The sequence below is a fragment of the Watersipora subatra genome, chromosome 11, assembly GCF_963576615.1.
Source record: "Watersipora subatra chromosome 11, tzWatSuba1.1, whole genome shotgun sequence".
NCBI classification, from domain to species: Eukaryota; Metazoa; Bryozoa; class Gymnolaemata; order Cheilostomatida; family Watersiporidae; genus Watersipora; species Watersipora subatra.
The window spans coordinates 27,034,250-27,062,035 of NC_088718.1; the positions used below are offsets into that span (position 1 = coordinate 27,034,250).

The following is a 27,786-nucleotide window of genomic DNA, read 5'->3' on the forward strand; positions in this document are numbered from 1 at the left end:
TGTGTTTTCACCACTTTTTCTGGGACACATTGTCCTTGCTGTCCAGTCCTCACGAATACATCCGAGTTGATAGGAAGACTCGGTAAGTCTCTAGCAGTTTTGTCATGTCATACTGTTTTTTTCTGCAATGCTTTATTCTGTTTCAGCTGATCTGTAGCTTGCTCAGGGTTTTGTCTGAGGTGGTGTCCTGTGACTGACAGGTCACCTCTGTTGAATAGCATTTCAGCTGGTGAGTAAATGGTTCCAGTAATGGGAGTTTCCCCTACAGGATAGCTGGGAACAATAGACATATTCATGGGAGTGTTTACACTTCTCCATAAACAACTTGATTGTCTGAACATATCGCTCTGCCATGCCATTTGACTGCGGATAATTCGGGATTGAAGTATGAGCTTTAAATGACCTTTCTTTGGTGAACCTCTTCATCTGATAACTGTTAAAAGGCATGCTGTCAGCCAAGATAAATATTGGCACTTCTTGAATGGCAAAGATTGACTTCAACGCCATAATAACATCAGTGGCTGATTTTCCTGTGAGCATTCGAAGTTCTGGAAAGCATGACAAGCGATTGACCACAACAAGGTAGTTGTTTTCCTTTAATTAGTACATTCATGGCTAAAATGTTACATGGTAGCTCAGGTACACCGTGAGTTCATAAGGTCTCCTTTTGTTGTCAAATGCTAAAGATAGCATATTCTGCACACTAAACCTCTTTTAAAGATATCATGATTTATTCTAGGCCAGAATATAGATTTAGCTGCATGATCTCGACATTTCTGTATGCCTTCATGCCCAGCATGAATCATAGAGGAAATATTTTTTCTTGTTGCGAAAAGTATCACTAGCCTCTCGCCCAGGTATATAAAACCATTGTTTCCATATAGTTCATCCTTTACAGACCAGTTTGATTGCAAAGTTTGTGGCATTTGAGCTTTACACTTCCAGTTCCAGTCATGGTAAATGACATCATGCAACTGTTTTATTACTGGGTCATCGGAGTAGTCTTCTCTTAACTCATCTGCTAGCTTGTCAGCCATCTGTGCAGTATGCACCATCACAATTTCTCCATCCAATTCTTTCTGTTCTGTGGACACTTTGTCAGATAAAGCCTAGAGAGGGTATCAGCCAAGTATAGTAGTTTGTCAGAGGCATACTGAACCTGGGTTATATCATATCTTTGCAGTTGTATTAGAAGCTGTTGCAGTTTAGGTGATGCCCTGTGTAAAGGCTTGTGATAGACACGAGTGGTTTGGGATCAGACTCAACATGAAGGAAATGTCCATAGGATAGCTGTGAGATCTCTCGCATCCAAAGACAATGGTCAACAGCTCCTTTACTACCTGAGGGTGGTTAGTTTCATCTGATTTCACCAGCTAGCAGAGTACAAAGCTCTCAAAACATGAGCAATTGGACGTCCTTCCTCAAGCAACACTGCTCCCAAACCAGATTGTAAGGCATCTACTTGTAAATGAACATCTTTTTGCCCATTAAAATAAGCCAGCACCTGAGCAAGTGCTTGATAGACTGAACAGCTTTCTCTTGTTCTGTACCCTATACCTAAGGTGTTTTCTTGCGTAGAAGTGTTCTCAGTAGTTCAGTCAGATTCGTCATGTTGAGAATGTAGTGCTTGAGGAACTTATGGGTGCCTTTCTACACCCTGAAGTCCTACCTTCTTTCCTGTAGTTTTTCTACACCAGCTACATAAGTTAGAGATGACACATCACCAATAGCTTGAACCTTCAAAGGATCAGCTTTCAGCCGTGAACTCAAGAGCAGCAGAAGAACTCTCAATGATTCTCACAAACAAACTGTTCATATCTTTTTCTAGGTCAGAATTACTAGCATCAGCCACTTTCCAGAAAAAACCATAACATTAATTACTCCTACAATTAAAGAATCTCTCATTTTTGCTGATCCACATCAGTCTCAGCAGTGCCAACAGACTTTGCTAGACACTTCTTTCCAAAATGATTTTTGTGTTTACAGGTTCTACAAATATTTCCATATGCAGGACATCTACCTCGTGAATGTTGAGAGCCTCAAATTTACCTTTTGCCATCAAATCCATCTGTTACTGAGACACTTCCGATGCAGGGATTGACTCAATAGCATCTGTTAGATTCCTTGTGTTGTCACAAAGTAGCTTCTCTTTCAACTTTGTAGATCTGAGACCTAAGACAACCTTGCATAACAGCATCATGTCTTTCCTGTCAGTAAGGTCACACTTTACATTTTGAGGACGAATGTTTTTCCCAAAAGTGTCCACAGGCTCGCCATCAGGTTGAATGACATTACAGAAAACATACCATTCACATAACTCATTTTTTATTAGATTACATTAATTCTGAAACATCTAGAACAGGGGTGCCCGAATACTTTCGGTGGTGGGCCAAACAGGTAACCAGGCCTTATCAGGAGGGCCAAGTATGAATATAGCTGTATATATGTATGTGTATTTTAAGTAATGTGTACGTAAACATATATATATGAACATAAACATGAAAGTAACAAGGTGTAACATAACAACATATGTAGGTTTATTCTCAACAAAATCGACTGTGCAGAGGAAATACCTGCAATATTAATGAGACACATGGAAGCGAGTGTGTTTTGCAGCTATTGTTGCTAAACACATTGCAGTTTGCTGTTTTACAGCTATTTCTGCAATATCTTGTTTATCTTTGATTACTGCTACGGCTAAAAACTGTTGAGTGTGTTCCTCTGTCAATACACTCTGATACCTATTTTTTTATAAATCTCAGCTTTGAAAACATTGATTCACACAAGTAAGTTGTACCAAAGAACGTAAGTAAGTGCACTGCCATATTGCATAGCATAGGATACTTCTCTTGTACAGCAGGTTGCATTCAGAACCCTACAATAGTTTGCCCAGCAAATTTAGCTTTAGCCAGTATATCTGCGTTTAAATCACACAGCTCTAATTCTGCCACACTTGTCTGAACATGAGGAAAGTTATCAACTTGGGCTTTCCAAAGCTGGTGGGCCTGAGATGGGCATGCAACTAGCTAAATAATGCCATTGATACTATCAAAGGCTGCAAAGCAATGCTCCATCTTTGAAGAAACATCAATGAGAAAAGTGCGTGCTGCTGTAAGGTCCACAACATCATCACGACCATTCACAAATTCCCTGATGATTGGAAAGTGGTTCATATCACTCTTTATGTCCTCGTAAAAGTAGTGGAGTTTGTCTTTAAAAGATGTTACTGTCTGCCAGAGTTACCACATTACGACCTTTACCCTGCAATTTCAAATTTAGTTCATTCAGATGAGCCAAAATGTCTATCAGAAAAGCCATGTCTCTCAGTGAATGCTCCGATCTGAGAATCTCTAAAAATCGTTCTGCTGCATCTCCTCCAATCTCACTAAGAAACTGCTCAATATGCTGTCTTACAGACCATACTCAGTGCAAAGCTCTACCCTTACTCAGTCATCTGCACAAATACATTAAAGTACATTGTGCATTATATATTAAAAATAATTGACAAAATTCACAACTTTGCAGTGCTTTTTTACCCCATAATGTAATGAAAATAAGTACGTCAAATATAATTTGAAGATAGCAATATGGTACTAACCTGACATTGTTGTGTACTAACAATTCATCATACTGGGAATCAGACTCCTGTAGAATGTTTCTAAGCTGGTGGTGTCGTCAAGACAATTTTGATCTGAGAAAGTTTATTAGTTTCATTATGTCAATCATAAGACTTCCACATTCATCTTTCAGTTGCCCTCAGAGAATGCTTTCGTGTATGCTACAATGAAATGCAGTTATCTGAGTATTGTTATCTTTCAGACGATTAACCAAACCAGAATATACACTCACCATAGCTGGGGTGCCATCTATTGCTACAGATATTATCTTATGCATTGAAACTTTATGGGAGTCCATGTAAGCCTTGAATGCCTGATATATATTTTCTCCAGTCGTACGTTCTGTGAGGGGAATAACTGCTGCAAGGTCCTCACTAAACTTATTGTTGAAATAATACCGAACAAACACACTCAGCTGAGCAACATCGTTTATGTCAGTACTCTCATCTACTGCAACTAAAAATGATTCACACCTGTTCAAGTTATATATGACTCCTTCAGCCACATGATTGGCAATAGTTTCTATCCATCGTGTACATGTATTCCTAGATAGCGGTACTGACTGAACAGCTTGCTGAATATCTTGCTTTTCAGGGTAGAGCACTTGAATGGCTAAAACCATGCATTCTTTGACCAGTTCCCTACGGCTTTATGGAGCCATTGCCTTTGCAATTTTATAACAAACCTCATACCCAGCAGTAGCTGCTCTTTGTTGTAAGTTTGTAGCTCCCCTCACTATAGTCATTAGTCCCTTAGCTTGCCTTGTTAGTCTATCAAGCTGTTCCTGCCTCCTAGCTGTACCTGAAGAAAATCTTCTGTCATAGTCAGATTGGTTTTGAGTGTAATGCCTTTTGACATTTGCTACCTTGTTGACAGCAGCTGGATTATTGCACATCAAACATATAGGTTTCCCTTTTACTTCGTGAAAGAAGAATTATGTAGTCCAGTCTGGATTAAAACGTCAGTTTTCTCTGTCTACTTATCTCTAAGCCAGGAATGCTTATGAATTATTTTTTCAAGTCCTAGTAGAAGTCCTTAAAATGCAAACTGGGAAATTCCCTGTATGTAAATAACTAAAGTTGAACCAATCTCAAATGGGGAACTGTTGGATATTCCCTAATCAAACAATTTATGCTGAGAAATCCCTCACACTAATGCAAAACTAAACTTCAGTATTGTCAATAATGCTGGTCAGGTCATTCCAGATGACTAATAATTACTACTGATACAATAACAATGCATTGCCAAACTAACTCTTTAAAATTTTCAAAACATTTAAGAAAATTACAACAGCTGGGGGGAGCCTGATAAAAACAGCTGGAGGGTCTTATCAGGCCCGTGGGCCACCATTTGGGCACCCCTGATCTAGAACATCCGCGAGTGCTGCTTTACTTTTACCTGGCGGAGCCTCAAGTTGGAAGTGCTTCATTTGCTTCATAACCAGCAATATGTAAAAACAATGCAATCTGCCTTCTTGCAATAGCAGTATTTTCAGTAGATTCAGGACCAGGCAGAGAGTTTTTCTCGTTCTACAGAAGTCCAATGGCTATCAAGTAATTTTCACAATTTCTTCAAAACTTCTTCAAGTTCTCAGATAAATTGTCATCAAAACAGAATTCAGAGGGCTGTTTCAAACCTTCCATAGTAGCAGGCTACAGGCTAAAAACCGGAAGATGAAATAGAGTTTGGATTAGTAGTGAATCGGAGTCAGTCAGAAAATCAAGTTTCTCCAACTCGTGGTAAAGCAGGTGTGCATCACTTGTCACGCTGTCTCCATGTTGTATTTTCAAGTAAGTGGCTCACTTTAATCATTAGTCGTTGTTAGTGTAGAATCTATCAATGTTAGTATTGAGGCTATCAGGTTGGTAGTATTAGTAGCTTCATGATTAATTATATCGTAATAACTTGTTAGTACATAGAAAGTATTCACGAACATCAAAGTCGCCGTGTCTCAACTAAAACCAAAAATACAACTGATGGTAAGTTTTTCAACACTGATTTGTTGTTAGACAAACAACGAAAATGTTTTAGAGACAAAAATACTTGGTATTCGATTTTTTTCCAGTCAAACAGCATGAACTGCATATATCAAGCGGCGAACTAGTCAGTATGTTAACCCAAAAGAAATTGTTGCTCTCTCACTTCTTACATTCTCATCTGTCTGTGCAGTGCACACATTTTAGTTGTTCATTAGACCAGAAAATAACAATGTGCCCAATTCTGCCAAATACATCTCAAGGATAGCAGCCAATCAAGTTGATAGTTGCTATATTTTGCTAAAATGCAGTATCATGATGATAATCCAACAGGTCATTTTATATTGTTAACATAGTCTCTGATGATTTGATTGTGATTTAGTTATTCATATATTGTAACAGAACTATCGCAATCTGAATGACTATGACATTGATTACAATTTTCAAGTTTCAGTTTGCTGGTCACAACGATTTTTACGACATATTTAAAGCACATCGTCGCAATCGAAGACTGAAAGCATGAAGTGATTTGCCGATGAGGTAGTATGTGTGGCCTCCTGCTTTCACAAATTTCTAAAACTCGTGACTATTAGTATGGTGCATTGACTGAGTGAAACACATGTGGCTTCTATGGTGTGAAAAGCCCTTTTGCATATTGATATAATCATAGGTGATGTCTCATCAGGTAGCGGTTCTACATTAATATAGTCACTTGTGTTATTCACTATGAACACATATGACTGTTAGTTTTTATAACGTAGCTCAGTGCTAACCCTTGTTGCATGAATGAATGGCCTTTTTGAAACAAAGTGACTCATGACATGTTGGGCAGATTTTGTAGATACATGACTTATACTTCTCAAGTGTCTGCCGAAGGTACTCTCCTGTCTTTTGTCAAATAGTATTAGCACATTGATGTGCAGAATGTAGAGCTGGGCATACAAAGCTTTCCATTTTTTGTGGACTGTGTCACCCTTGAACTCCAGCCCATTTTGCACAACCGACTCATTGTTGATAGTTCAGTAGGTCACCAACAGAAACTCCTCTTTTCTGTAAAATGCCAGGCTCATAATTTTATCATCTGTTCATCTTCTGGTATCACCTTTCTTCCTTCATTCAACTGGGAATCCCTAGCTTTATTTTGTCTCCACTTTTCAATTGTGGTGAAATATTCAATTTAGATCAGAAAGCCTCTGAGGCAGCATAATCTATGCTAAAGGATTTTCTTTGCTTTACCACAGGTATTGTTGAAACTAGACGGGAAATGCCACATATTGCTTCTTTATCCAATTTAACATAGTTTTAAATAGTGAATTCTGTTTGTTCTCAGACCACCTGACTTTTCACTCTGTGCAGGGAATTAAAATCTTCAGTAAATTTCTATGAAATAGAGGGTTCTGGAGCATTGTTATGTGAATATGCCTTGAAACAGTGAGAAATCAAAATCACAGACATTTAAAATTGTTGATTTATACAGTTATGTAGTTGCAGATAATATTTACTCGCAGCACACAACACGTAATATCAAGCAGCCACAGTAGGTCTCCATCATAATACAATGCTGATATTTCAAGAGTTTTTTTACGCTTACGGTAATACATTGTTTTCATGCATTCATTTTTCGAACCCAGGTTGAAGCATGGTTCGTCAGCTTGGTCTCACTTCACTAAAACTTATCATATAGAAGGACCATCTTTTGCAATTTATTTGTAGTCAGAATATCGCTTAGTATAGTTTTACTGATGTGCCTTTATTTTTATTGTCTTGGAAGTCTTTAGTCCCTTGGTAAAAGATATCATGGGTGCTAGAAGATTTCAAACCAGGGCAGATCATTCATGTTTTGCTGACCTGTAGACATTTGTAAAAGTGTCATAAGATGTAAAATGCCTTAACAAGTAGGAAAAAGCAAATCATAACTTCTCTATACTTTCACAATATGTGGAGTATTGACTTATGGTTTGAGCTTTGGTTTTGTTTGTAACGAAAGTCTTATGCTGATCCGCATTAACAAAAAGACCTGAGAGAGCATCTGCCTTATCATTAATCATTATCACCATTGAGAGCAATTCTGGTGTCATGACCTATTGCTCATAAAACTCCTCAAACAACCCTGTAGTGGTTATTGTTAAAATACTGCCTTGTTTTGTAAAAGTACTGTTTGAGTTTTGTGGCACTTTCATTTTATGTCTCCTTCAGTAATCCCTTCCAATATGTTAGTCATTGCTGGACAAGAGTATGATTATGTGCTTTTTGTCTAGGGAGACCTTTGCCAAATTGTGGATTTTAATCAAATTGCAATGTTTTGAATTTTTTGTGTAGATTTTCAAGTGTAATTTTCAGATTTTATGTTTAAGTTTGTTATCATTATCTTATCTTTTGATTTTTAACCCATCATTCCTAAAATTTCTCATGACTTTGTAGATTTTTCAATTATTCAAAACTGCTTGTCGTTTTTGGTGAAAAGTGACATCATGAAAATGTCGAGATTATAATGAGATATAAAAGTATAGAACAAGCAGTTTGATTCATCTTTGCATTTGTACATATTTTAAAGCTGGTCATCACAGAAGTTATTTGGCCATCTTTGGTTTAGAGTCTTTGTAAAAGAATCTTGTGGAATTGTTTAAAGGAAGTTTGATAGTCAGTTGTTTAAGCTACTACAAAAGGTGTCTAGTAAATACGCTTTAAACGATTTTATTTGCGTCTGAAGGAAAATGATCAAATTTCATTGGAAGATTATAATATGCAATAGCTGTGATGCATTCTAATATTGTTCATTTGGTATGCAGCAAAAGGCTACAAGAAGCAAGGTTAAAATGGCTGCAGAAGTTGTGACCACTACTTGCATAGGCACTGCAACCGCTATGCCCAAGGAAGTACAGACCGAGGAAATACAGACAACTAGCCATGACGACAGCCCACCACTCAAGTTACCAAAGTTGATCATTTATGAGCAGACCGCCAGTGTCAACAATAAGCCTGATGGCTATGGTATGTCTAGCAAGTGTAATCCATACTGGATATGGTGTATGTGACAAGTATAATCGGTGCTAGATATGGTATATGTGACAATTGAAGCGGGTGTTAGATATGGTATATGAGATAATTGTAGTGGGTGTTAGATTTGGTATATGTCACAAGTGTTGCTGGTGCTAGATTTTTTGAATCCGACAAGTGTAGCATGCTTGATTTGATTTATGTGACAAGTGTAGTAGGTACTAGATTTGGTATATGTGACAAGTGTTGTGAGTCCTAGATATTTTAAATGTGACAAGTGTAGTCATTTGGTGCTTGATTTGGTTTATGAGATAAGTCTAGTTGGTATTAGATTTTGAAACAATGAAAAATGTAGTTGGTCAGTCCCAGATTTGAAATTTGTGCTCCATCACCTTGCACTGCACTCCTATCCTAGCATATTTTCCCACCTAATATGGATAAGTTATGGCTGCAGAGTCAGGTTCTGAAGATACTACTGTTCTCGGAGCTGGCCAGGAAGTAGCTGATAGTGACACGGCTGACCTTTTACAGATTGGCCAATGGGCAAACAGCCTTTATCGTTCAGGTTTGTACATTCACATAGATAGGTAATAGATAGAGATTAGTGGCGTATTGCTGCAAGTCAACAGAGTCAAAACTTTCTTTTTATTTTTTAGAATCATACCTAACAGGCAGTGAGAAAAATAGAAAGTTAAGAGTTGTAATTGGTCAATAGCCATTTTATATTTAGATCATCTAAATGTATTTGGATTTACTCAAAGTTGTGGGATATAATATACAGTCGGCACTCCTTGCGCATAAATTCCATGGAATGTTAAGGAACGTTAAGAATTTATGTAAATTTATTTCGTAAGACATGCCATATAGTGTAAAACATTGAGTCGGTGCAAGTTTTTAAATTCAATTTGAACAAAGAGAGTTCCATAGCCTTAGAAGTATTTTTTTCTCTCCTGTCAAGTTTGTGAGTGAAAAAGAGATATATAAAGGTATTTGTATATATTTTATTTAATCATATACCACATTTTTTTCTTTTTTTGCAGTATAAATCTTGTTGTAAAGAAACAATAAGGAAAATCAATTGAAAGTGTGCACTCTCCTTAACTTAACGTAAAAGTACCGTTATCATGATCCTTAAACTAAGTGTAAGTGATAAAAAAAATGCTTATACAAATCAATAATACTACAGTTACTAGCTGTACTACCCGGCGTTGCCCGGGTGATAAAAAGTTTTTGGACAGAAAATCGATTTGCATTTAACATATAACAACATTTGCCATTCTAACTTTCAAACTACATATCATGAAACAAATGTTTTGTGTAATTGAAATAAATAGAGAGAGAAAATAAAAACGACTGTAAAGGTTTTCCAACTTTGTCAAACAACTTTTAAACTTCATATCATGAGGAAAATGTTTCATGCAGGTCAAATAAATTTTTAAAAAATAAACGACTATAAAAAGGTTTAGATGTAAATGGGAAATAATTAGCAAGTAATAGCTAAATTAAGTCTGTTTTGCTACGATTACAATAAAAGATGATTCCGTAATGATACAATTAATGCGAACTGAGAAAACAAAATGAAAATCCTCAATATGTTGAAATATTAATAAAAATTCTTGCATGGAAGTGTGTGTATAAAAAAGGTTACTGTTCCACCAGAAGCTATTCATCAAAACTTTGAATACGATATTACTGGTACTTCTCGATACCGTTACAAATGTAAAAATGAGATATCATACTGTCTTTGCCTGACCGAACCGAAAGATAATGTTGAGCTCTTTCCACGGAGACAATATAATTCTCCGCGTGAGAAGAATTGGTCTTGACCCCCGGGGTATAGTAATTTAACCTTACAAAAAATATTTTTAACAGGGGCATCGTAACACGTGGCCGCATTGGTAAAATGATCAGTGTGCGCTATAGCCGGAATGACACACAGATTCACATACTTTGAGAAATATATATACTAGCTGTGCTACCCAGCGTTGCCCGGGTATTAAAAATCAGCTTATAAACAATGAGAAGTAATGAGAGTTGCCTTCAACTTGCTATTAGCCTGCCAGATTGCCAATGGTAAAATTTTTAGTTAGCTAACTAATGACAATCACTTACTTCCGCAATCACCCTGCGTGGTATGCAAAGTCGTTGGGTGTGTGCTACAATATAGTGACTTATATCGACAAGCAAACAACGCAACTTCTGTGGCCTATTGGGTAGGGTGTCGGACTGATGAATGGCAGTGTTCGAGATCAAATCATTTTTGGTACGGTTTCTTTATTCCAAGGTTTTAATAGCTATGGCCGGAATGCAGACAGACATACTTTGAGAAATATACAGTTAAAAACATGGATAACTCAAATTTCACGGGACCGAGCAAAAGTGTTCGAGTTATCAGAGCATTCGAGTTATCAGAGCACTGTCACAAGTGCATGTATTTATTTATTTATTTATTAGTACTGTAGATACATGTACATATACAAACTATAATATAAATCAAAAGCATAAATGGCTTGTTTCAAATTAAACGCTTCTAATGTAAAATTTAAAAAAATTTTATCAAAAAGTATAGAGATTTTTCTATCACCTGAGATTGGTTTGTTGTTTGAGGTGATGTTATTGCCAGGAAGTTTTTTAGATTAAAATTGGCAAAACTTGATCGTTGTTGAAATGCTCAGAAGAAAAGACATCTTTTTCTTTTGAGTGTTTTAACCAAGATCAATTTTGCCGATTTTTCTTGAGGTTTATGCAAAGGTTATCTTACTTTTCCTTGCTTCCGAAGGGCCATCGCTAAGCGGGTGTTTAATAAAAATCAAATTTCACCAAACCTTTAGAAAAGTCATTGACAAAGATATTTTGCCGATGGTGGTAATAACGACGCCTATGAATACGAAAAGTTGAGGTTTACCTCTATGGCTTGGAATAAAGTGATATTGTAAAGCGATAACAACCGTTTCGGTAGCCGTTGGGCAAAAAACTGTTCGAGTTAACCAAGTTGAGGTTGAGTTATCTAAAGCAATTTATCATTACGTGGGAACAGACAAAAAAACGTTCGAATTAACCATGTGTTCGAGCTATCCGAGGGCGAGTTATCCATGTTTGACTGTATATGAAGATAGAAGATAGATTGTACAGTCATTAAATTAAAAAGTCAAGTTTTTTTCACTTTGAAGGAACAGGCGGGTGAGTTTGGGAAGATCTTGGAACCAATTGTGCAGTTGACATGTATTTTACTGTTTTATCAGGAAAATTCCCTTTAATGTAAACATTCTCGGAACGAAGTAACTGCATTTTCGGAGCATCTACTGTATCTATTATAGTTATGAGTTTTCATTAAAAACCTGAAATTTTTAAATTAGAAATCTTCTGTCTTTGCTGTTGTGTTATTCTATATATTTCTTAGTATTATATTGCCTTGTATGTCGTATCTTGCAGGGGATGGGCGACTATGGCACATCGTCCCTAGCAGCGTAAATATAGCTGAATCTGTACCTGCGGACACTCCTCAGTGGGCCAGCATGATCAATGACTGCGAGGTATCATGTCATTCTATATTTTAACTTGCCTGACGTAACTTTATGAAGCTCGTATCTCTGACAAAGGTGGAAACCTTGCTCATTGTAGAAGGTTGGACACTACTTCAGAGGCTGGGTAGCGACTGAGTACGATTTGGATATAGTTCTTACTCTTCACAAACAACAGACCAATAGCTTTTGGGGCACTCGTCAGAGCCCAGATGGCAAGAGGCCATCTGCTAGGATGATGTGGAAGTCACAATATGTACCATTTGATGGCATCCCTTTCATTAACTGCGGTGAGCCATTTGTCATATCATGCTGTTTTTGGATGACCGATCTTCACTTTGATAAGACCGGTGTTAATTCAATGGAGTTTTGAAAAATTCTTGCATCGTACCGGATTCGAACTCTTGACATTTGGCTTAGCAGCTAACATTCTCACACCTAAGCTAATCATCCTCCTTCTACCATATCAGAAGGGTTGTGTGCATACTTATTCTCCATGCTTTATCGGCACTCCTCACCATCTTTCTCAGCACACAAGACTGCCAGAGTACCAGTAGTGTATAATTACTGTAGGCGCTGTCAGGGGGCTATGCTTTAGTCATTACTCACTTCAAGTTTGTGGTGATTGTCCGCTCTCTCCCCACAGGAAGATTAGCTAATCGACTCAGTATGCTCAATATACTGTACACTAGATGCTATTTAAATATCTATGATCTTATGTACGGTGAGGGAGGCAGTCTTATCTACAAGTCTCTGCCTGTAGATTTCTTCCAAGCGAAGAGTTCATCTCCAACACTAGCTGTAAATGTGGACTAGCAACTTTTGCTCATCTTCAGAACAAATACTCCAATTTAGTTTGTATTGAAACATTCCCAAAACTTTAGGCTACATTTTCACATAAATGATGCAACACAGCTCTCTAAAACTTCTGTTGGATACAGCTTTAGTACATCTGCCATCATTAAGTACCTTTTGATCATGAGTAATGAAGACATGGCAGTTTCACATGTTCCAGTGACTACATGTTTTAGTGACTCTGCATGTTTCAGCCCTGTTCGATAGCATTGTTAAACCCTAATTGTCGCATCCTTGCAGGGAGTCGCGCTACAGTCATGGAGTGTCAATTTGGACCAAGAAGGCGAGGTGCAAAAAGTGATGGGAAAGAGTCATCTGCAAGCAACTTTGTTGGTATGTCAAGCGTATGCATACACGCACTGCTCCATCTTCTCATTGACAGGTTGTGTTAGAGCACAGAAATTGCTGCAACTATCACTGAGTTGTTACTGTACCTGTGCTTAAATTTATGACATTTCGAGGTGGGTTTTGGTGATACGCATAATAAAGGACAGCAGTACTTTGCAATATGAGCTTAATACGTTCCGGGATCTCGCTCATTGGTCAAATCACTCGTATTTCAAATCAAGTTTTTACTGTATATAAAGTAAGGAAACGCAAATGAATCCGTTCCCAACTTGTGAAACAATACCTAAACACAGGATTTTACAATAGAAAAACGTTTTTAATTGTTCGGTTTCACCACTTGGGCTCACAAAGTACAAATACTTATCTATTGGTTATGATCTGCAATAAAACCTGGCATTACTATATACAGTACTGTATGGAATTCTTACCGTTGAAACAGATGGTAGCGGCTAACAGTGGTGTGAGAGACTTGACAGCAACATGTTCAGTATGCCACACTTTTGTGACACCACATAAATAACCTAAACTTCAAAGGTTGACTTGCAACAAAATTCACATTACAGTTATTTGATATGAAAAGATTCACCATGTCTTACTCTGTTGTGTTGTAGGTGCAAAATATGTAGAAAGGTGATTACAAGCTCTTAAAAGCTCAAAAATGAACAGAAAATCGCAGCCACACGAGACCGCCGTAGTTTGGATTCCCTTTCCAAAACAGCTCAAATGGGATGTCGTTGTGAGAGATGGTTTCTGTTTACACTTTCTTTCAACCTTATTCGTCAAAATATTTTCACAAATATACTTCACGCATTCAATAAAACTATGTCTATTGTTCTTACGCGTCTGTTTTATCGTCATTGTAATGCTGTCACTTTTAGCACTGATATCTTATAACTTACCGTAAAAAATCGTTAAAATTTTTAACCTTAGCTCAAAGGAGTACATATCATTGTCTGATAATCATGACGAGTCTGTTGGTCATTTGTGATAATCGAAAAGTGCTGCAAAAATTATTTGCGAAGTATTGGGTCACATGATCAGATTACGACTTGACGATTGAATAATGCCGAAACAAAACTGTAAAGTAGCGAGCATCTATATTTGATACGGGGTCTTCGGTAAAACTCGAAGTGTTTGTCATAAACTAGTACTACGATAAGTTTTATATTGAGCTCTGTATTGGCCTTTCAATTGACGTGAGAACATACGTGACAAGACGATAACCAAATTTCGTGGTTACGTCATCGAAATAAAGATATTCCAATCTACGGCCGCTTTTCGTTTTTGAGCTTTTAAAAGTTTGTACTCACATTTCCACATATTTTGTACCTACAACACAACAGAGTAAGACATGGTGAATCTTTTGATACCAAATAACTGTAATGTGAATTTTGTTGCAAGTCATCCTTTAAGTTGAACTTGAACAAACTTAGCATACTCACAAGTTTTAGTCTTGTTACACTTAATTCTAATTTTGTTTTCATTTTCATATTTTTGTTATTCCGGCTCTTTATGCTTTTCACTTTTACTCCCCACTATTAGCTGGCCTTAAAACTTTTACAAACTCATCTGACGAGAAAGACCAAGCAATACCGTTCTCATAAGCAGCCTTTCACATACTCGGCTACTTAGTGGTTCCGCCGAGAACCATCTCGTATGCTCGTTTCTCTAATTCTTCTCATATTTCAAGGCAAAAGTTTGCTCATAATGTTCTTCGTATCTCAAATCGCCCGCGTGTCGGAACACTGTTATTTCCAAGTATTACCATAGTTAACTTTGCAATAGATTAATGCACATGTGTTGATCTTTGTATTATTCTAACCTATTCATTTGCAGCGCTTTTGTTTATTTGTGTAACTAGGCGATGTATAAGGGCTTTGTTATTTCTAGCCTCATTGGATGACAGTAGATATTTCTACACAGCGCAATCTAGGCATGGTGTGTAGGGGCAGCCAGCCTTTAAAGGCCATGGCACCACAGTGTATTCTCACTTGATCGAAGTAGCTTGTTGCATTCTTATTCAGTGGGGAGACAATGGCTAGATACAATAGTGATTACATGTAGTGGAGAGATGATGGCTAGATATTATAGTGACTGCATGTAGTGGAGAGGTACATGTAATGGCTAAATATTATAGTCACAGCATGTAGTGAGAGGTACATGTAATGGCTAGATATTATAGTCACTGCATGTAGTGACAGAAAGTGGTTGGTGTTCTTCCTAAGCATGATGTCAATGCGTGTCCTTTTTTGTTTGCTTGCAGATTTCAAGCACTCGTGTCCTGCCCGAATTTATGTTAAAAAGGTAAGGAAATTTCCAGAATATGGTATACCACCAAATCTAAAGAAACGGGAGCTCAAACATATGATGGACAACTCATTCAACGCTTTGAAGCGTGCTGGTTTCCAAGATAAAGGGGAGGACAGGTGGGTGCACTGCGTATGCTTTCTTATATTCTAGTTGTACTGTTTCTCTCTCAGTCTAAGCTTTCGATTCGACCAAGTACTACCTCAGGTTTAACTATTATGTTGTGTGTTAAAAGACATAGACATAGAGATTATTGCATAAAGACTCGAGCGTTTTGCGATGCCTCAGTTTCACATCTTTAGAGCAAATACTCAGGACTTGACAAATAAAAAGACTTTTTGTTTATTTATTTTATTTATTAGTTTCCTTGCCTATTTTACTGAGCAAATGTTTGGGCTCTGTGTACTACCAACTATTTACCAGCGTTGTATGGCGCGCTGAGCATACATTAAGTTGGAATGCACCATCAAACATGCCATGTGAGACGCAAAAATTTTTACTCCAGCATTATGACTCAAGACTGAAAGTGTAAAAAGTGGTGCTATAAGATAATTTTGTTAAGGTTTGCATACCATAATACATTTGTAATTCGGATTGCACATGAACTCACAGCCAGCAGAGGGAATGACCTGAATAATGGCATCTCTTAATTGTAAAAGAAAACAAGCTGGAGTGTAACAACTGACCATGTTCAATGTTTAGGTTAAAGGTTGCTCTCTTCTATTCACCTCGCTCATCTTCTGTCTGATAATGGACTCGGTAAGATTTTGGTCACTAGTGGCTCGATTGGAAAGTGATTTCTACCGAGGACTTTCCTTGATCGTAAATCGCAAATATGGTTTCTATTGTACACTTGACCATTTTTGACGGGGTTTTAGGGAAACTATTTGACTTTCCACTTGTTACAGGTTTTACCTGCAGCTGCCAACCCCTAGCTCCCATGAGTACCATGGATACCTACCTGACGACAGGCCAGTCCAACTCACCAAAACCTACGATGTCTCCGGCAACAGTACGTGCCTTTAAATATTGTTATGTACTATGGACAGTAACTGTTATATTATTGTTATGTACTATGGACAGTAACTGTGATATTATTGTTATGTACTATGGATAGTAACTTAGATATTATTGTTATGTACTATGGACAGTAACTGTGATATTATTGTTCTGTACTATGGACAGTAACTGTGATATTATTGTAATGTACTATGGACAGTAACTGTGATATTATTGTTATGTACTATAGACAGTAACTGTGATATTATTGTTATGTACTACGGATAGTAACTGTGATATTATTGAAGTAGTCCTCAAGACAGAGTTTTGAGTTTGTGACATTCATTTTTTATTATATGTAGTTCTTACTTAACAATGACGACTTAGCGTCGGTTCAAAGTTATGGCTACATGTTGAAAATTGTCAACATTTCAGTTGATTCTATCAGAAAGTATCAGTATTTTTCTATCATTTGTCATAATTTTTGATGTTTGAGGTGGTCTAACTGCCAGGATGTTTCAAAATTATAATCGACAAGACTTGATCACGGTTCAAACACTCAAATCGAGTGAAAGCGCGATTATGACATCTATAGTTGCAAAGAGACCAGCAGAATAGAGACAGGTAATGTTGCATCATTACGTGCAGCCGTAGTGCGCAATAGCCGATAGCAACTATTGCAACGATACCAACTAGTGAAGTTATTTTGCATGTATCTTTCTTCTGAGCGGTTTAACCACAACCAGGTTTAGTCGATTTTAATCTTCAAACATGCTAGTAGTCAGACCACCTTAAATATCAAAAACAATCCAATACAAAACATTACTTTCAATAAATGCAATACAATAAATATAAAACAATTCTTTATGATAAAACCTGTCAAAATTTTCTCCAAGTTCATTTTAAAGCAGTCAAATAACACAAAAGGAAAAAATATTTTTTAAACCATTAAAGTAATTATGAGTCACACATGTAGGCTAGCCATGACATTTCTATGCACATGCGGTATGAAGTGTTAGGCCAATATCCGCCATTCACTAATGTGGGGTGCGAGTGTTAGTATAAACCTTATAAAAATACAGCCACTTTGTTGATGACACGAGACAACAGGTGTGTTTTCTTGTAGGTTACTCTACGACCACACGGTTAGCCGAACCTGTAGCTCAGAAGATTAGGGAGATCGTAGCCTCAGGGATACAACACATTACTACAATTAGAAAGATGTTACGGTCGGTTTTATTACATTAATACCATTAGAAATATGTAATGGTTAGTTCTACTATACCTCATGAAAAACATCCAATATACTTTAGTCTATCTATTAACTCTAGCAAGTTCTTTCCTGTATCTGTTCTCAAAGTGATAGCCGCTCACTTTGGCATCCCAAAGGTCCGTGTTCGATATCAATGGCTAGCCATTGCTGGTTACAGGAAGTTTGTGGAAAAGGAACTTTTCGACACCCAGGAGCCTCCAGTCAGGCATCACCTTAGTTTCTTCCCGACTGTCAGCGACCTAAAAAATCACATTCACACGGCGCTCTTGGACATAGAAAATGGCACTCTCCCTCTTCGTGAAGTAAGGTTTTTTCTATTCATCATCTCTACCACTTTACAGGCTTCAACGAGCATGCATTTTCATTCTCATTGTTGATTTCTTCGGATAGTTTCTATCACTATGTTTCCATGACTCGCATGAGGCTGTGCGCAAGTCGAGTTACTTTGCAATAGAGCTTTGCAATGAACACCTGCATGATGTGCATTTAACGCTCGACCCGTAGGTCAAGTATTAGCCTAATTAATGATTCTATGAATAGATACGCAGTCTTGTCACGTTAAAGCCGTAGTCACCCGATGGCCGAACCAACTTAGGTTTGGTTCGGTTCAGAGGTTGGTTCGGCTAAGCCACATTTCACACGGCATCCGAAGTCACTTCACTTCCTAGATACTATACGCATGGAGACAGGACACTGTTTCATTGGTAGTTTTTATGTTCTTGAGCTAAATATTTCTATTGTAAACAAAAAACTTTGAGGAACAATCATTAATTATAATTACGCAGTAGATTTATCAAAATATCGTTCAGGTGCTCAAAACAAATCACTCGATACAAAGATTTTGCCAACCCTTCCATCAACAAAATTATACTTTTGTTGTCGTATGAATGTTTTTCTATGCTGAGTACATAACAAACAAAAACAGTCTTTATCATAGTACCGTGGTTTTACATAATTAAATCAGTCAACGATTCTTCGTCAGGATCAGTATGACATGTTACTTCTACATATCTACTCATATTCAACACGAAAGAAAACCACACCCATTCTCTTACATTTATGCAACACAATCACAAGCTACATTGTGCCTGAGTAAATCCCGGCAAAGTCCTTTTACAGTATGTCATCATATGGCAATGGATGACGTCTTTTAATTATTTTACTTATTTACCAACGAATTCCATATAGTTTTGTGCTATCATTTCATTCGAAATGTAGGACCAAATATTGCAAATGACACCATATTTTTTGATGTAGTCCGGGTGAGCCTTGTCGTAAATCGCTTCATGTTGTTTAATAACGAAATAAAAAGATCGTCCCATTTCTTTTTTAACTTTGCTCACACACGTAAGGAAAAATGTGACTCGTGCTCGCTAGAATTTTAACCAGCCAATAAGAGCTGAGGTTGGGCCACCAAATTTCGAGCAGGATCGAAATGGTTCGTTTCAGCCAGAAATGTCTTCGGCCGAACAGTTTACAACTGACACTGACGTCGTTTAAGTCGTTTCGGCTCTCATGTGACCACCCCTTTAGCTTAGCTGCAATTTTTCAGAACATTGGCACATTGAAACTGCTCAAATCGAAATAAGAACGACTGAAGCGTGAAAATATTTAGAATGGAATAGCCACGATATTTTAATGCGCATGATTCGCAAGTGCTGTTTCCATGATTCGTAAGCATGATAGATTCGATATAGTTTTGCGATCACAAAACTCACTTAGCCTGCTGATTTATGCCATTTCCATGACGCGGATAACTTGCAGATTGGCTCAAATATGCGAATCATGCGCATCATGGAAACACAGTGTATACAGCGGACACCTGGATGTACCAGTCCTGAAGCGCTACTCTGGGCCGATAAACAGATAGTGTTTCTATAAGGCACTATTATAGTAGATTATGTTGCACTATTATAGTAGATTAAAGCAGATTATGTTTCCGTCGAGCACTATAATAGTAGAGCGATGGTTTTGCGACGCTTTATGTCAAGACATATGAAGCAACAGAAAAACAAGATTTATGCACACACATGTTCGAGGGTCGTTGTTTGCATGACACGAAGATGGTGCATTGCACGGCTGTTTCGATTCCAAACAGCGACACTGAATCACGACAGAGTGAGAGCGACACGGCTGTTTCCATGATCACATTGCAGCGCTCCATGGGGGTATCACTATGCTATCATTGTATGGAAACTTAGTGAATAAAACCTTGTCTGGTTTGCAGATGTATGTGTTTGGGTTGACTGTTGAGGTGTTTGTTTCACAGGCAAGCATGGACACATTAGCCTTAGATCAAGACCACGATTGGACCAGTAACTGGGCTACAAATCTCGTCCCTCAACCTGAAACGGTCACAGTCACACTCAGCCAATCAAATGACGCAAGTATGGGTCTGCCTATTTCGTGTCTTGCATCCTATAACAAATTTTTAGCTTTTAGATATAAACATTGTCGGAACCAGATGACAGACACGGTCATCTATTTGTCACGGTCATCTATTTGTCACGGTCATCTATTTGTCACGGTCATTTATTTGTCACGGTCATCTATTTGTCACAATCATCTATTTGTCACGGTCATCTATTTGTCACGGTCATCTATTTGTCACGGTCGTCTATTTGTCACGGTCGTCTATTTGTCACGGTCGTCTATTTGTCACGGTCATCTATTTGTCACGGTCATCTATTTGTCACGGTCGTATTGTCATCACGGTCTTTACTGAGTAAATAACACGGCGAATATAATCATTGCGTTTCCATGCTCAAATGGGTTTAGAGTTGCTTCTGAATTTGATTTCACTAAATTTGTGCTTCGACATCATAGAAATGCTCACTGCTGATGGACCCAATCTATAATACTTGGCTATGTTCTTCCTCAGTGGAAGTAAAAAATTTCAGTACATAACCATGCGGGTTTCTCATATGAAAACATTCTACCGCTGCTCACTACTGTTTCTGCTTGAACTTCTTACTTTTACAGTCATATTCATATGCTAAGGGTGGTTTGTTCGTACAAGGATGATGAAATTATTACTTTTTAATGCAGCTAGTTGACTACACATGAATTTAACAGTGACCTGAAAGTGAGTCAACTTTAACAAGTTTTGTGTTGAGGAATGCATCACTAATCTTTTAAAGGTAATATAATGCAACTCCGAATCGTTAAAATGGTAGGGTGCAAAGTTGTCAGCAGCAGGCAACTCCGAATCATTGAACCTACGAACCCATTCGAAGCATGGAAACGCATGGATCCTTATCATGTTACAATTTCCTTCATCTCCATCTGTGCATCAACATGTGTAGACCTTGTTTACTGCATACTATTCTTATATAATGTAATCATCTATCGCAATAATTTTTTATTTGTTGTTGCATACTATTTGCCAAAGATTATTCTAGACACCTTCTGCATCTACTACTATTGCTTCTGTTGCTGTCTTACATACTCTCACTCTCATCAGTTGAGGCGTCTTAAGAGAATGCTAACATGAAATGTAGAGACTTGGAGTTCATATTTGTTAAATATGCGGCCATTACAAAGGGGACTAAAGCTGTTGTTAAAGTAGAAATAGGAGCTGATGATTATTGTATGTTCAATCGAACTTAGTATGCTTAACTCGATGCAAATGTTCAAATTTCTACTCTGGTCTCTCCCTAAACTAAAGCTTGCACGATCTCATCTAATGACCGAATTTATTGTTTTTTGCAAGCTCTTGAAAACCTTCCCAGTTTTGCGAGATCTCAAGATCTGTCAATAACAACCCAAATGCTGACAAATCTAAAAGTTAAAAAAAAGAATTTCAACGAGTCTTTAATGTACTTTATGAAAAACATTAACGGGTTAATCTTATTAAGTCTAGATACGCATACACTCACCTCTGAATTCTATCAAGACAACAACTGATACCGACGACGCTCCTATAACGTAACGTAAATTCCAGATAACATACCTAAATAATTTATGGCCAGTTTTGACTCTGTACTAGATAAAAATTTCCATATAACGAAAAGTGTGAAGTCAGCACAAGTTCTCAAATTTGATTTGAATAACACGCATCTCGCGGTTAGCCTTGAAAATATCGCTTTCACTCTTGTCGCACTTGAGAGAGAAAACTATGTACAGGGTATCTCTATTATACTATATATATAAGGTCTACTGTATATACTAGTAGACTGGCAGTCTAGTGTGTCATGTGAGATCATCAGGCGTGTCGGTAAAGCACAGATAATATTATTTGCTGTCGCGGTTAGAGTGTTGGTTGACTGATCTAAATGTCACGAGTTGGACTATCATCGAAAATTATGTTTTATTATAACCTTGAACCTTTTCACCGGATAGGTGGACAAACAGATAGACACCGCTCTTATTATAATAAACTTCAATAATAATAAACTCCAAACTACAATAATTATAATAAACATTTTGGTTTTACTTTGTTCTAAACATAAAACATTTTATTGTTTTCCTTTTGCAAAGTAGACGTTGCTGTCTAGAATAAAAAATAGACTTGAGGTAAATTGAGATTGAAGTGGTGTGTTCGCCATAACTTATTGTCAAATTATCGCAACCATGAACCGAGTGAGAGTGATAAGAAAAAGGAGACAAGTTGTCGATACAAACCAATAATACTGCAGTTACGGTACAATCATTAAATTAAAAAGTTTAATCTTGTCTTTTTCTTTGTTGAAGGACCAATGGGATGAGTTTGGAAAGATATTGGAATGGATTAGGCAATTTTTTTATAATTTGCTGTTCATATAACGTAAAATTCCTATAGCATAAACGTTCACGAAACGGATTGTTTACGTTGTAGGAGCATCTACTGCATTTGAACTTTTACTGTTGTTGACATTATGTTTGCTTTTACTTGTTATGACATGCTGTATCTTTACTATGGCGGACAAGTTTGTAGACAAGTATGCAGATTTTCTTACACAAACATTTAATGGTAGTACATGTACAGTGGAATGTCTACTTACGAAAGATTACCAATGGAGTTTTCAAGTTACAAAATCTTTTTTGGTAGAAATTATTTTTGGGCTTCCGAACGATATTTTGAGATGCGCACAGTTGCGTAGCCTGTTTGATTGTTTCGTGTTTTGGCCCGATTGCCTCTAGTGGGCGTGACCTCCATTATGTCTCACTCAGTTTAGTTTACTAGCAAAAGTCAGTAAACAAGTGTTTTGTTTTCACTTATTGTATAATTTGGAGTTATCATACATCACATACAGCAAAGCACAACTTCCGTTTTTAGCAATTTAAGTTTTGTTTGAATGATAGCATAGTTTTTTCAGTTCATGCTGATTAAAATAAATCCTTCTATTTAAGTCCTTAAAATCGTTTGTTATGGGCTAACCAAAACTAAAAAAACATTACAGTAGACACCTCTTCTGACGGCCGTTCTCCCACTCCGCGCAGTCTTTGCTTAGCTTCGTCTGAGCAGCCAAAGGTAAAACAAACAAGCATGCCGTTCGTAGTTTTTACCAATATTTTTACGGCTTTTTTTCCATGTGTACTTTTTATTTATTATGTAGTAATATAATTCTAGTATATATGTGTTACAGTTTTTAACCATTACATGTATTTATAGCTTATATAATGTTATATCCGAGTTTTGTTGGGATTTGGAATGAGTTAGGACATATATATGGTAATTTTCTACTTACTGAACGACTTCTGGAACAAATTAATTTTGCAACTAGATGTTCCGCTGTATATTATTTAGGCTTTGCATATTAATAATTTTGAGGTATCAGTTATGTCAAAGAAACAAACTCGTAGCTACAACAGTGATAAAATATAAGGTCTCATGTATATAGAATTTGCTTCAGATGGGCATACAATATCTAGAGTGGAAACCCATATGTCAGATGGAAGCACACAAGTTACAGGCGGTCTCACCCCTGAAACAGCTGCCCTCCTTGCCCGGCTCCACCCCAGCATGTTTCCCACACTCGATGGCGGCACTGATGCGGAAGGAGATCGGCTTACAGATCTGGTTCAGTCAGTTCTCCTTAAAACTAGTGAGTTTCTACTATTCACTTCATTATTTTTTACCTCAAAGATCTGTCTCATTGCCGCTTCCTTTCATCAATCCTTCCGATATTTCTCTCTCTTCCTCTTAATTCTTTTCCCTTCATTTAACATTGATTTTTCATTCCTTACCTTCCTACCTCTCCAAGCCTTATTCCTTATCCTTCCCTACTGTGCCTTTTCATAATTACTCGGTATTTGAGTTACAGTGGAACCTCGGTTCTCGAACGCTTCGCTTCTCGATCAACTCAGTTTTCGACCAAAAAATTTGAGATTTGTTCGTCTCGGATTTCGACCATAAATTCGGTTCTCGAATTTTGAATTGCGCATTTGAATTAAACATTCGGAACAGTTCTGGAAACAGCATGTTTATACGTTTAACGATTTTGTTATGAGCCACTTTTGGAAGGTTCTAAAAGATGGAGAGGTTTCACGTCATTAATTCTTTACAAAAAGAAGCCATCTGGGAGGACGTCGCCTCTACCTAAGAGATTTTCTAGGGACACAACTTCTCCAGTCGAGTTACCCTAAATTGTTTTGGAGGAGGATTCTTCTTCAAAGATGTGAAGTAAACGTGCCATTGCTGTTTCTATTTTCTTTTTCACACGATTTTTGACGTAACTGATCTGTTGCATTTTTTTACTGTTCAATTATCAATTTCTGCAATTTTTTGTATTGTATCGTAACCTTTAATGTTTTTGATGTTTTAAGAGCAAAGCATATGAAGTGTTTACTTTTTGTTTTCTTTTTTCATCCTGATAAAAAATTTTTTTTATTAAAGTTAAACACAATCTATATCTACCCGTTTTTATTTATAGTATGCGGTCTACAGTACAGTTTATGGTGTAAAATGTTAAAAAATAATTTACTGAGGTTGTTAAATCGACTTGGAACGGATTAAAACTTATTTATATTAATTCTAATAGGAAAACCTGTTTCGGATCTCGAACAACTCGGTTTTCGACCAACCTTCTGGAACGGATTGCGTTCGAGAACCAAGGTTCCACTGTATATGTTAAAACTGCCATATATCGGAGCTAACATTCATATGCATTGTATTTTGTTTAATTAGTTTCAGAGGTTAAAAGACAAATACTGTAAATAATTACATAGTATTGAAACAAATGCATTATATGTAAACTATATAAAAAGACCTAATTATGTATAGAAAACTAAATTTATAAATTGGTATTCTGGTGTAAACTGGTGGTTATTGTTACTGAAATTACAGTACAGATATATGTTTGGCGGTGTTGGTTTTGCGAGGCATAGATTCGGTGGTAGGATTAAGTATTCTAACTTACCCTACTCAAGTTTAGGGACAGACACGTGTTTGATGATAAGATTACACAGTGTAATGTATTTTAGCTTACTGCATAATATGTATATTTCATACTGATAATATCATATGCTGTGCATATGTCATATTTCGTTATGAAATATAATTACGATTTTAAAAAATAAATTAAAAAATAAATTGATAAAAAAGACTACTTTAATGACAGATTAAGTGATGCAGATAGTTTAGACTAGGTATGGTTTAAACTTGTTTGGGAGATTTTCTAGCATTTGTCTATTTGATATTCTGCTGCGATAACATCGAGTAAAGATCTTATCCTGCTGATTTCATATTACTTTATAATTGTCATCTCATGCGCAGTAAGAATTGTCATCTCATACATAGTTGGAATTGTCATCTCGTGTACATATTTTATGATGTCACATGTTAGGTGGAAAGAAATGAATGCAGCTGAATGTTGCAACATTTTCACAGTTTTTATTTTGTCTAAAGTGATTCAATTCGTAGAGCATAATTGGCTATTCTGTCTTCTGCGGAGGAGACGATTTTGAAACCATAATATGACCTTAACTCACTAATCATACCTCGACATACCAGCGTAATGCATTCTGGGACTGAGTGCGTATTTCGATGTGCTGATATCTCAATCCAAGATTTCCTCTATAAGATAATTGAATACAAACTAATCCATTCCTTTAGGTTTTACTACGAACAAAACCACCTAAAGCAGGATATTCCAATGTAAAATGTATTTTTAATTGTTGTAATTCAGTACCTAAGCTCAAAAAGCTCGAAATTACTGTGGGTGTCGAATCAAATGTATTTTAGGTTGTTTTTTTGGCAATTAATATGTTGAGGCAATTACAAGGAGAGGTTTAACGGTGTGATATCACAGATTAATAAAAGTATGAAATTTAATGAGGGAGTTAACTTACCTTAAATGCTGCTAGGGAGGCTCCATTTACCTTGTTTTTCTCTCTGTTCTTTCAACTTCTTTGTATCTTTTTGGTGCACAAAATGTTTGCAACCCGACTAGGAGATGATTCTTTTCTCACAAAAGAGCTGCAAGTAGTCTCCTTGTTGCGCAAAGCCTTACAGATTATATACTCTGCATCAGCGTATCATAGTATATCCGCATGTGTTTGTATATTTCCATATTTCTTTTTAGAAGCTGTACAGTATAACCTGAGTTGTATGTATAACTGTTAATATTTCTAGGAACAGTGCAGTATAGTCAGAGATATATGTATTCATTATTATTATTATATATTACAATCTCGATGTTGTTATTGACAGCACCTGTTGAGGTTAACACAAATGCTCAAGCCCAGCCCGACGGTTCTGTCATGAATTCTCAGACTAACCTTGAAGAGCCTCCACCAGAGCCAGAACCTCCGACTGAAGGTGTGCAATTGGACCTTGGACTTCCTGATGCAGCCCATGAAGTAGCAGGTGAGACTCTTGCTTGATCATAATCAATTGGGTGCTGCTTGAATCATGGCGACTGTTATCATCCCTGTACTTCCTGCGTCAGGACCATAGTCCTTTTGTCTGGTTTAATGTACATTTATTGTAGTTAGAGGTTGTTTTTTGTCTGATGGTTTCTTTATGATTGATGTCATATTCAAGCATGTCATGATACTGCATGCTCACTTGCCAGTTGATTTCATGCACAATTAGGTGGTGATACTACATGCTCACTCATCGGTTGATGTCAGGTTGATGTCACGTTCAATCATGTGGTAATATTTTGTGCTCACTTGTCAGAGGATGTCATTTTCAAGCATGTAGTGATGCTGTGTACTCATTTGTAAGCAGATGGCATTTTCGCGTGTCATGTTTATTTGTCAGATGGTGTCATGTTGACTTATCAAATAATGTCATGTTATTCGTTGTAGAGATGACCCTAGAAGGAGATGTTGTACATGAGACCTGCCCAACGCAATTGAAATTGATGGAATAGATGATGAAGTGGTTGGAATGCAAATCTACGCAGCTTGCAGATCTTTGGCATACATTTAGTTTATTTATTTCTATTGTATTAATTCATGGACAGTCGCAGCTCTCTAAGTCTCGTAAAACTACGAGTTATCCCAATATTTGTGCGCCTCACTATATTTCTCTTTTGTCTTTCATCAACCACGTGCAATTCATTGATCATCGACTTGTCTCTGTGTTATCTATCGGTTACATACTTTACCTCATATTTTGTGCTCAACCTTGATATAATAAACAGCGATATTCACAACTCGTCATACTTCAAGCTGTTTTAACTTTTGGGTAGTGGTTTCTACTTAGACTGTGGTTTCTACTTAGACTGTGGCTTCTACTTAAACTGTGGTTTCTACTTAGACTGTGGTTTCTACTTAGACTGTGGTTTCTACTTAGACGCTGTCCTAACCTTCCGGTAACTAGTGATTGAAGAACCTAACACAAATGTTGGACATTTGTGAAAAAACCCGGTGTCTTTATGCAACTCTACGAAATCATTTGAATGGCAGACCTCAGTACATTTCTCAATCTTTTCAATTTTTCTCTAGATTGCTACATAGATTTA

General features: G+C 37.1%; 1 protein-coding gene across 1 annotated transcript; it reads left to right on the forward strand.

The window, feature by feature from the left end:
* Window positions 1–8,387: 8,387 nt before the first annotated feature.
* LOC137408462 (calcium-responsive transcription factor-like) lies at window positions 8,388–27,477 on the forward strand. Its single transcript, XM_068094999.1, has 13 exons — window positions 8,388–8,584; window positions 9,045–9,155; window positions 12,023–12,123; window positions 12,212–12,401; window positions 13,207–13,299; window positions 15,578–15,740; window positions 16,530–16,633; window positions 17,747–17,849; window positions 18,051–18,195; window positions 20,163–20,280; window positions 23,728–23,919; window positions 26,526–26,681; window positions 27,128–27,477. Exons 1-13 carry the CDS (start codon window positions 8,410–8,412, stop codon window positions 27,190–27,192), a joined length of 1,716 nt encoding a protein of 571 aa, XP_067951100.1. The 5' UTR covers window positions 8,388–8,409; the 3' UTR covers window positions 27,193–27,477.
* The last annotated feature ends 309 nt before the right edge of the window (window positions 27,478–27,786 follow it).

Excerpts from the sequence above, each read along its gene's own strand:
- LOC137408462 (XM_068094999.1), top strand. The coding sequence starts at position 8,410 with ATGGCTGCAGAAGTTGTGACCACTACTTGCATAGGCACTGCAACCGCT. Across the intron at positions 15,741-16,529 it reads CAAGATAAAGGGGAGGACAG|GTTTTACCTGCAGCTGCCAA; the intron begins GTGGGTGCACTG and ends CACTTGTTACAG. Across the intron at positions 17,850-18,050 it reads ACAATTAGAAAGATGTTACG|GAAGTTTGTGGAAAAGGAAC; the intron begins GTCGGTTTTATT and ends TGCTGGTTACAG.